Here is an 11,113-nt window from a genome sequence, read left to right on the forward strand (position 1 = left end):
AGACTGGCAGATGGCCACCTCCAAAAGTTACCATGACTTGATGGGACCATGGAGAGGGTGTGAGTTAATAAGAATGTGTGGAAAAGACTTCCAGGGCTGCCTCCCTTAGCCCAGTGCTGCCTCCTGAGGCCCCAAGCTGCATGATGAGGGCCACACTGCCACCAGCTGGGCCCTTATGTACCTAGATCAGGCTCTGGGCCACTCCGTACACTGACCTAATGTGTTATCTGGCCTGGGGGACTCCCCACAGGTCCAGAAATTTGGCAGCAGGGACTGACTCACAGATTTGAAATTGATTTGGCTTGAAACACAGAAAAAGAAAATTGCCCTTGGACTGAGCCTGCTGGCTGATGCTGACCTCATTCAGGATTTAAGCTACCTCCTGTGGGACTTAGCTGGTGCTGCTCTGAGCCACGATTCAATTATTCATTCACTAAGTCCTTCTCACACATTGGTGTCTCCATTGATACAGGCTTAAAGCAAGGCATGTCTGGAGCCAAGCAACAGCCTCACCTCTGAAACAACTGTGAATAAATAAAAAGAATTAGGGTTGGGGACAGTCCCTGCTTCCACAGGACCCCACAGCACAAAGGTCCGTGGGTTGAGAGAGTAGATTTGCTTTGCCCCAGCTGCAAGTATGAGAAAGGTAGTCCTTTTCCATTCCCTTCACTCACATCACAATCAGCAGAGAAGGCAGAGGGGACATTGCACCCCCCTCACATCTGCAGCCAATTCTGTCTAGAAGCATAGAGGCACTGGGTCACATGCAGGCCTGGTATAGACACAGATGGAACTTGCTCTCAGTCCGAAGGTATGAACATTTATTTATCTGGGTTTGTAGCATGACATGATGCTAAGTGAATGAACTTGGGGAACTTGGAACAAAACATCAAAGGCTAGTTTCCATTTTGCTCATCCTATTGTACATCAGAAATAACTCTAGTGAGGTCAAAGGGAATGACCCCCCACGGTCATATTGGTGCAAAGTAGCTAGAGTGCAATTGTTCTCCAGTCCATACCTACAGACCCTGCAAATTGCTAGGGTGCTCCATAAAGGAGTAACAAACTGCCTGGACAACACATTTGGCTTCCCTAGTATCATAACCCAGCTCACTGAGGTTATCATCATTTCCACTCCTTGTGACCCTGGAGGCTGATACCAGGTGCTGTTGGGAGCTTCTTCATTCAGCGAGGACAGGTATCAAGGGAGAATTTTACCTTGTGCATCAAGGGCACAGACTGAGCTGGGATCCCTTCTCCACCCAGAACCAAGGGTAGATTTTCTCTCCTTTAAAATAGGTTGGAGAGAAAGTGAAGATTTGGGCCTTTGTCTCTGCATCAAAAAATTCCACCTGGTCCCTTTCATAGTAGAGAGAGATCTGAATCCTCCTAGGGACCTGGCTCAGGGACAGGTGGGTTGAAGGGGATGTAATAACCAAGTACTCATGTTTCCATAGTCCCACAGCCCAGATCCCTTCCTGAGGGCTGAAGAAATACTCTCCCTTCCTTCTCACAGACTCTCTGGCGACTCCCACACCCCAACCTGTTCCGCCCCCAACCTCCACCTCCCAGCAGTGTCTTCCCGAGGTGAATCCTTCACAACCCAGCACACAGAGCTCTGCATCAAATCTTTTGGAGTTGTTGGGCAGCTGATGATATTTTTCTCCCCATTTCACACATTTTCGGTCTTCGGACAGGACCAGGCAGGGATGAACTGTGTTTGGATCCAGAGTCACATTCACTGTTGGGAAAGAGAAAAGGGTCAGAGCTCAGCCTTGGGGTAGAATGGGACCATTCCTTGCCTTTCCTAGAAGTCCTGCACTGCCTAGGACACCTCCTGATCTTCTGTCTCTTGGACCTAGGTCCCAGGGAGCTACCTCTCTTCTGGGGCAGGGAATGGATGTCACTGCAGCTCCCAGGTACTGCAGGAGCCAGGTATTAGAGCTGCTGTTCCTGTTGCTGCTGGGGCTGCAGAGGTACCAGGGAGGAAGTGGAGGAAGGGAAAGGCATCAGGGTCTGGGAGTGGGAAGTAGAGAAGAACCACCAGGTTGCATTGCATGTTAGAGATGTTCCCATGTGCCTCTATACAGGAGGTGGCACATAAGAGAGTGCATACAAACGCTAGTCCTGGTGGAAGGGCATGGGCAGTGGCCACAAGCATGGGGGGGGAGTCAGCAGTGTTGCAAGGAAACTGAGGCAGAAACAGGCAGAAATTGGGTGAGGCAGAAATGGTGAACAGAGGCACCCAGCCCATATGTGATGGGTACAAGGCAGTACCAGATGGACAGTCTCCTCCCCACCCAGTTTGAAAGGGGGAGAAAGGAGGCAGTAAATGGAGAGAGACCTCAAGAACAGTGTGAAGAAAAGAGCTTCACGGAGAGTCCCCCAACTCAGAAGGATGGGAGAGTGGTCAGTCCTGAAGAGCACAGTCGTGGCATCTACTCAGTCTGGCTATGGCTCAGGAGAGCCCTTACCACTAGGAAAGGTTTTAACAGACCAGGATGTTGAAGACCCTCTTTCTTTCTGTCCTGCTCCATCTCAGTACATAGCAGCCTCTGACTTGTTGGAGTTCAGAATTTGACAAATGAATCCAGTCACAAACAGTGCATCTTGTGTTCTTCTTGCTAGCAAAATAGCCCTGAGAAAGCTCACCATGCCCAACTCTCCCTCTTCCTCCTCCTTTTCCACAGCCAGTCCCAGACACTTACCCCATTCTTTCTCCAGCTCCAGTAATAGAGACTCTAGAGAGATGAGAGGAGGCAAATGATATGTCATGTTGCTGTGTTATGACAAGATTTCTGTTGTTAGTGATTACAGTATTGTTGAATGTGATGGCACAAATGTTACAAGGAAGGAAAGGAAAAAGAAAAAACAATAAGAAAGCATTCTTGGCAGTTTGTACTAAAAAGGTAAAAATGGCAGGGGGAATGGTAGAAAGCAGAAACAAAATCAAAATGTAGGTCGATTAAAAGCAAAAAAGAAGAACGGAGACGATTTTGGAAAATACATTTTTTCATCAAAAATACTTGAAAAATTGTGCATTTCGTTAGTCAAAATAAATGCCTTCAAGTGCAGGACAACACAGGGAAAGAAACAAAGAAGCCATAACTGAGAAAGAAGCAAAAGTCATGAACTGCACATCTAGAGAGGCCAGGTTAAAGGACTGAGACTCACAACATTAACATTTTTGTTTCTGATACACACTTAATTTTTCCTAGGTATGATAGCCTTTTTGCTTTGTGCAAGACTTTTAATCTACTTCTGGGTCGTTGTTTCACTGAATTTTCCATTAGTAACTAATTGGCCAGTGTTCATCTCTTCCCACATTCTCAGAGGCAGATCTCCCTACCTTTGAAAGCCTTCAGAGTGTTCTTCAGAACAACGTTTTTCTGGCACAAGTCTCCAAATTTCCTTTTTGCCTCAGGGGAAACCTCCACCAGCTTCTGAAATGTCCCCTTTTCCCATCTAGAAGACAAACATTTCTAATTAATCGTGTGCTTTCTTTGCTTCTGTGTTCATAATTTGAACTCCATGGGCATGTCCAGACAAGTGTGCATGTGTGGTATGTGGCACTGTGCAGACCTGTTTGCAGCATCGCACACTACACATGCCACACATGTAGGCATTCCCCACACTGCTAATTTGCAGCACTGGGGGGAGGGATGGCTTGACACCAGGAGATCCCAGGGTCAGGAAAACTTTCAGTGGAAAAAAAGTGCAGTGGTGCACGTGGCGGCAGCATGCACTAGCCAAAACTGGAGCCTGGCCGGGCTCCCTGCTGCTGGATTGCTGCCACTGGAGCCCTCAGAGATGCCCAGGTCCCAAGGTAAGGTTGCTGGGGCCAGCCCAGGTACTGGCCCCAGCTTCTCCTACCCCACCTGGGACAACTTGCAGTGTGCCAGAGTGCATGTGCATGATAATTCCCCAGGGACAAGTAGCAGCGGCACATATGGTGCCACCACTATTTGTCCCCAGGGAAACTCACCTGCACGCTCATCTAGATGCGCATGATGGCAGAAACTTCTGAACTGAGGACAATTTTTTTCTGTATATCCTAACTGCACAGCAAGTATAGCCCAGGAAATGGCAGCATGGTGTTAAAGTCCTTAACTTTAGTTATCATTTTAATAGCGCTATCAGGCGAATAAAATTTCCTTTAGATCAGATAATCAAAAAGCCCACTATGGGTGTGTCCCGACGTGTGTGAATGTTTGGTTCCCTGGGGACAACTAGCAATGGCACACCTTGTGCTGCAGTTACTTATCACCAGGGAGTGCCCGTGCCACACATGCTTTGGTAAGCGGCAAATTGCCCTGGGTAGGGGAGGGGAGGCTGGGGTCAGCACTGGGCTGGCTCCAGCAGCCTTACCTGGGGGCCTGGAGGCCTCCACCACAGTGATTCTGCCATGTGAAGCCTGGCTGGCAGCCGCAGCACAACTCTGGTTGGCCTGGCTCCACTTTTCAGCAGCATGTGCTGCCCGACCGGGCGCTGCACCGTTTTTTTTCCTGCAGTTTTTTTTTTGATCCCTGGATATCCAAGGGTCAAAGAAACCCATGGAAAAAAAACAAACAGTGCAGCACAAACTTGGGCAGTGTGACCTTGTAGCACAGAGAACACCAGGCTGTGCGGTATCTGGCACTGCAAACATGTTTGTGGTGCCACATACTGCATGGCCGTGCTCATCCAGACATGCCCTATGAAGCTCACTGAGTCCAAGGTGTGACAAGGGTCCAGCACTGCTACTGGCCCTCCTCTGTCTCTGGACAAACCAACCACCTACTCACCTGCCATGCCTTGTTGGTAATTAGTAAAAATAGTAAACAGGCAGAAGGCTGCCCTTCGAGTGCCCTGCTGTACTTGGGCAATTATCCACGGCTCCAACCATCCCTTACCATGGCCCATGCCTCGCAGATGTATCCTCCAGTGATTCGCACTGGGCTCTTTCTTTATACAGACAAATGGACAAACACACACAGAAACATACACTGAGCCCCTGACCCCACATACTGGGCTCCAAGCCCTTGGCCCCCTCACTGGGGCTCCACACTGGGTTCCTGCACCCTGTGGGGCTCAGGTGGCCACAGCTATGCCTGGTCCCCTCTCAGGGTCTCCACCACTGCAGGACTCACGGGGAGCCTGGGTGCTGTTCCAGGTCCCTCCCCTGACCTGGGTCCTGCCTCAGGACTCCTGTGAGCCTGGGCTTCTCCTGTGTTAATCAAACCCACCAGGGATGTGAGGCTGGGGTTATGAGGTTCACCTCCTTGCCTTTCACTGAGGAGGTGATTGGCTTCACATTTCCTGGGGGCTCCCATGACACTAGGAACCCCACCAGGCCAATGTAGGGTGCAGTTTTACATCTTACCCGGGACAAATGAGGCCTCTTCCACCCCCATAGCCTCATCCTTTCCTCTGTGATGTTCCTAGAGCTGGAGCTCAGCATGGAGATGTTTGTCCCCTGCTGGCTGGTCTCAAACTGCTCTTCCTGGCTAGCCTAAGGTTGATTATGTCCACCCCCATTAGTCACCTGCTAGATAACTGCCTTAACACAAGGTTCACTGCCAAAGAGGCAGAGCACTACGTGCATAGCAGTCCTGATCCTTGCACTCTGCTCTTATTCTTCAAAGAGACAAAGTGACATCCTTATCCCAAGTCCCTTCCCATCAGTGTGAGTGAGGAGGAGCCACATACCTGTACATGGAGCTTTTGGCATCCTAGATGGGAAAGAAGAAAAAGAAAGTTCAATCCTGCACATATAATAATGAGCCTGTACTTGTTTGCCTTTTAAACAGGTTTTATGGGGAGGCATTGCCATATTCTTAGTGCACCTTGGTTGTTGGTGCATAGTTAGACCCACTTAGTGCAAACTTGGGGCTCAAGACATCTGGGTTCCATGTCTAGTTTGGCCACAGACCCCCCTTGAAGCCTTAGGCAAGTCACAACCTCTCTTTATGTTTCAGTTCATCCATCTTTAAAATGCGGATGATGTTATTTCAAGAATAACATTTCCCTTCCTCTCAGAGGAAAGGATAAATTCATGTTATTGGAATGCTCAGACAACGTCATGATGAAGACTGAAAAACCATTCGAGAAACCAGATGCTGGAATAATTGAAAATCTCATGCACACTAAGCAGCCCCTCTCCTGGTGTCCTGGGAAACAGAGAGGTATAATGTTCAGAACAATAACATGAAGAGCCAAAGAAAGTGACTGGCAGCCTGTTTTTATTAAAGTAACATGCAAAGTGGATCCTAGTGCATGGCTGGGATCCTGGACTCCTCACCTTGCAGGCTTCACCCTCTCCCTTTTTCCTCAAACTCTATGAAAGGCCCTGAGTTCTCACCTGCAGGAGGTCACTGGCTGGCTGCTGGCACTTCTCCTCCATCTCCCTGATCAGATCACTGAGAAGGGAAATCTCCTCAGAGAGTCTGGTGGTATTTTTCTTCTCTGTTTCTGCAATGTCTCTCTCCACTTCTTCTAGCCAGGCCAGCAGGTGTTGTTCTTGTTTCTCCAGAAACTGGTGCAGTTGGTGAAATTCAGACACAGTCTTCTGCCTCTCAACCTTTATCTTCTCCTGCAATGGATGCATGTGATGTAAACAGGAAAAAGGCCAAGATAAGGGGCATTTCAGAGCAGGCTGGGTGGTGGCAGGAAGAATTTCCTCAGAGCACTTGACATTTGGAGAGAAACTATCTCTTGTTGGCAACAGAAGAGATTTTCCTGGCCCCTTCCATTAGGAGAGTGATTCTCAACCAAGGTGCCAAAGCACCATGGCATACCTTGAGATCTTGGTAAGGGTGCAGCAAGGTGCCAGGCAATGTTAGCATTGTTAGGTGTACAAACATGATTCACAAGATAAACCCAGCGATTTCACATAGGAATCCATAGCATTAAAAACATTCTAACTTGCTGTGGACTTTCTGAGTTCTTTGAAACAGAAACATTGCTCTATTATTTTTCTGTGGCCAAAACATGAGTGAAAATGAAGAGCTAGCATTTTCTGAGAAGGGTCATGAGTCTAACAAGGAGTGCCTTGGGTTTAAAAGGGTTGAGAACCATTGAACTGGGATTTGACTGAAACTCTCCCAGCCTGCAAGGGGAAACTCATGGTTTCCCACATTTTTCTCCTTTAAAGGAGAATCTGTTTTTAAATTTTGTTCATAACCCTTTCATATATGCTCATGACCCACTTTTGGGTCGTGACCCAAGGGTTGAGAAATACTGCTTTAGGGAACTCCGGGGAGTCAGGGAGACCAATTCTTGAGGCTCTTGAGGTTCTAACTTACATCTCCAGAATAAAGGAAAGGCAAAGGTGAACTAAATCTAAACCCATATGTAGAAGCTACATAACTGAGTATTAATAGCACACAATACCACCACAAAGACAGGGAGGGACAACTACTTTCCCCTAGCTCCTTCAGGGATCTTCTGACATGACTATGAATGTATCTACAGTTCCCCTGTGCTAGCAAAAGCCCTTCTTTCTGTCAGCAGAACAACCTGACCTCTGTGAGAGACAGATGGCTTCTCTTGACAACTAGCAAAAAATGTGTGCACACTTCTCAGAAGACAGCCACTCTCCAATTTCTCAGTTCTAATCTTCAAAGGGAATTTACAAAACACCTTTCATAGACAAGTCTATGAACTTCACTTCATAAATCTACTGGATACAAAAAATCATGGATTGAATACAGACATTGTTTCATAATTTCATAATAGTTAGGGAAATGAGGGACCTGAACAGATCATCTAGCCTGACCCCCTGCCACAGGCAGGAATGAATGCTGGGTTCACAAGACCCCAGACAGGTGATAATCCAACCTCCTCTTGAGTTTGCCCAAGGTAGGGGCGAGGACCACTTCCCTGGGAAGTTGGTTCCAGATTTTGGCCACCCTAACTCTAAAATATTGTCTTCTGATCTCCAACCTAAATTTATTCTCCACCAGCTTATGACCATTGTTCCTTGTCACCCCAGGTGGTGCTGGGGAGAAAAGGGCTCTACCTATCTGCTGTTGATCTCCCCTGATGAGTTTGTAGGCAGCCCCCAGGTCCCCCCTCAGCCTCCTCTTGCTGAGGCTGAACAGGTTCAGGTCCCTCAGTCTCTCCATGTAGGGCCTGTCCTGCTGCCCTCTCACCAAGCGGGTGGCCCTCCTCTGAACCCTCTCCAGGCTGGCCACATCCCTTTTGAAGTGCAGTGCCCAGTACTGGACGCAGTACTCCAACTGCGGTCTGACCAAAGTCGCATAGAGGGGGAGTATCACCTCTCTGGACCGAGAGGGGAACTCCCCAGCCTGTATGTATGCTGTGGATTCCTTCTCCCAAGGTGCAGCACCCTGCATTTGTCTACGTTGAACCCCATCCTATTCTCATCCGCCCACTTTTGTAGTCTGTCTAAATCTAGTTGCAACCTCTCTCTCCCTTCAAGTGTGTCCACCTCGCCCCACATCTTAGTGTCATCAGCAAACTTGAACAGCGTGCTTTCCACCCCCTCATCCAAGTCGCTGATGAAGATGCAGTGCAGGCCCAAGGACCGAGTCCTGGGGTACCCCACTGCTCACATCTTGCTAGTTTGGGTACAATCCATCCACCACTAAAAGGAGTCATCTCTGTGGCTCATACAGGGATTGAACCCATGATTTTGGCATTATTAGCACCCCCTTTAACCAACTGAGCTAACCAGCCACCATTGGATTTATAGCATATTAAAACTACCTGCTATAATAACCCCATATAACCTCTCTACCTTTTACTAGCTACATTCTATCACCAGATCAACATTCCCACCCCTCCTTTGCCTCTGCTCAACCAACCTGTCTCACACTTATTGTCTCCCATTCCCTCTGATCCTCACTACCATGCATTTGCATTTTCACAGACCTGCATTTTGCATATTGGCTTCTGTTCCATCCAGGACAGCACAAAACAACAGCAGACACTCCCTATGCCTGAAGAAGGGTGTTTGTGCCTGAAACCTTGCAAAGAACAATTTTTCCAGCTATTTAGTTGGTCTAATAAAAGATATCACATTTACCTAAAGTACCTTGTCTGTACTTCTTTTACATCTTTTACCTTCTGTCCTGTCCCTTTCAAACAGCTAGTGCTGCCCAGGATGCTCTGAGCACCCTGCTGGCACACCTACTATGGTGTAACTGTGTTGAGCAGAAGGAATGGGGCATGCTCTGGTGGCTGCTATCTGTTGAAAGAAGTGCTGTCACATAGACCAGTGGTTCTCAACCTTTTTTTGTACCAGAACCCATTTGTAAACATCGATGGCCAGTCCTGACTCAGTGCCCCTCTCTTCCAACCCACTGCCCCCTACCCCCAGGCCCAGTGTGGGGGGCAGGGCTGCCCCAAGAAGCCCCTTGAATACTGGAATTCTGACAGCCTGAAAGGGAAAAGCCACCATTTCCCATGTTTTTTAATCCATTTTTAAAGTTTGTTCGTGACCCTTTCATATATTCTTGTGACCCACTTTTGGGTAGCAACCAATGGTTTGAGAAACACTGCCATAAGCAAGGCTTCAGGGAGAGAGATACCCATCCCATTACTCTAATGTTAATAATAAACCCCCCCCAAACACCTACCAGATATTCTTGGGTTTTCCTTTCTCCCATTGTTTGAAATCCCTGGAGCTTCTCTCTCTCTTCTCTCAAGGTCTGGAGTTCAGCCTGAATAAATTGCTGAGGAAAGATACAGTTTTGATTAGCATTTACTTGCACTGTTTTTTGGGGAAGTCCCTCAGCAAGGGTGAACAGTTTGTCCTGTCTATGAAATCCTGTGTGACACATAACCACCAGGCTGAAGCTGGCTCCTTATTCTTAGTTTCTGATTCCCGGTTCCTTATTCCTTATTCCCGATTCCTTTTTTCAAAGCTAATCTATAGCTACTAATAGCTTGTTAATAATAAATTACACAGTCTAAAGAGAGCTAACTGCATTAGCTATGCATATTTACTAATTAATTAAAATGTAAAATAATATCCTGCATCAAGTACAGAACCCTAAAGGAAGATCAGATTAGAATGGGATTATGGGGCAAAATACTTCTTGGGCCACCCCAAATTTCCTGTCACATAACCTGCCTCCTGGTCTTTGTCCTTTAAACTAATAAAAAACAATAGTCATGAAAACACAGAACTGTTACAAAATAGGATCCTAAACAGAAGTTTCTTACCTTGTACTTTTTGGCAGCTTCCTCTTTGCATAACGCAGTGTGAGCTTGGTGGGTGTGGGGTTCCCTGCAGATCGCACAAATTGGTTCCTGGTCCTTCTCACAGAGGAGTTTCAGCTCCTCTCTGTGTGTCTCAGTCACTTTTTCGCACCCTGCTACTGCGGTTGTCTGCAAACTCAGGCGTTTAGCTATTTCTACAATGTTTGCCAGCTCCCGGTTGGGCCTGAAGTTTCTCTGCTGGGCAGCTTCTCTGCACTGGGGGCAGAAGAAGTTTGCCTCGGTTTCCTTCCAGTACTGACTGATGCAGGCTCGGCAGAAATTGTGCCCGCAGGGTATAGACACAGGGTCTTTGAAATACTCCAGACAGATGGAACAGGAAAGTTCATCTTGGAGACTCTGTACAGGGCCCTGTGCAGCCATGGCTACTGGTAGGGGGTGTGTTGACTAAGTTCGTTTCTCTTTGTTCGGGTCAATTCCAGAAATGGGTGTTTCCCTTCCTGGCTCTGCCTGATTAGCTGCTCTGGCATGAAGCAAAGCTATGAGTTTAAAACCCTGGGAGATGCACGCCTCCCCTCTCTATGAAGGAGTGACAGTAAAGTCTGAAACTCATAAATGCAATTAAAGCTTGTGAAACAGGGCTAAGCAATAGATAAATCCTGTGTCTGTTACTCAGAGGAGAGATGAATGTGATCTGCTGGTAAACTAGTAACAGCAGGATCACAGCTCAAACTTTGTGTGAGCTCCATTCAGGGGCAGTGGGACCCATAGCTCTAACATCCCATGAGCTGGGCTCTGCACTCCTGCTGGTGCAGTCCGGTGCCAATGCCTTCGTGGCCATTAAGGGGAGGGGGAGCCATGACATTGCTGTGCCAGCAAGGACGGGCAGAGGCTGGCAGCTAGACGAGTGGACTGCCAGCACTGGAAGGGCACAGGGGGCAGATCCAGG

General features: G+C 47.8%; 1 protein-coding gene across 1 annotated transcript; it reads right to left on the reverse strand.

Annotated features, from left to right (window-relative positions):
* Positions 1–618: 618 nt before the first annotated feature.
* On the reverse strand, positions 619–10,627 carry LOC102373367 (E3 ubiquitin-protein ligase TRIM39-like). Its single transcript, XM_014526844.2, has 7 exons — positions 10,171–10,627; positions 9,582–9,677; positions 6,341–6,571; positions 5,689–5,711; positions 3,350–3,465; positions 2,709–2,741; positions 619–1,741 (listed from the first exon to the last, which is right to left on the reverse strand). The coding sequence occupies exons 1-7, from the start codon at positions 10,585–10,587 to the stop codon at positions 1,227–1,229; spliced, it is 1,431 nt and encodes a 476-aa protein (XP_014382330.1). The 5' UTR covers positions 10,588–10,627; the 3' UTR covers positions 619–1,226.
* Positions 10,628–11,113: the final 486 nt, after the last annotated feature.

The sequence above is a fragment of the Alligator sinensis genome, unplaced genomic scaffold (assembly GCF_000455745.1).
Source record: "Alligator sinensis unplaced genomic scaffold, ASM45574v1 scaffold779_1, whole genome shotgun sequence".
Taxonomy (NCBI): Eukaryota; Metazoa; Chordata; order Crocodylia; family Alligatoridae; genus Alligator; species Alligator sinensis.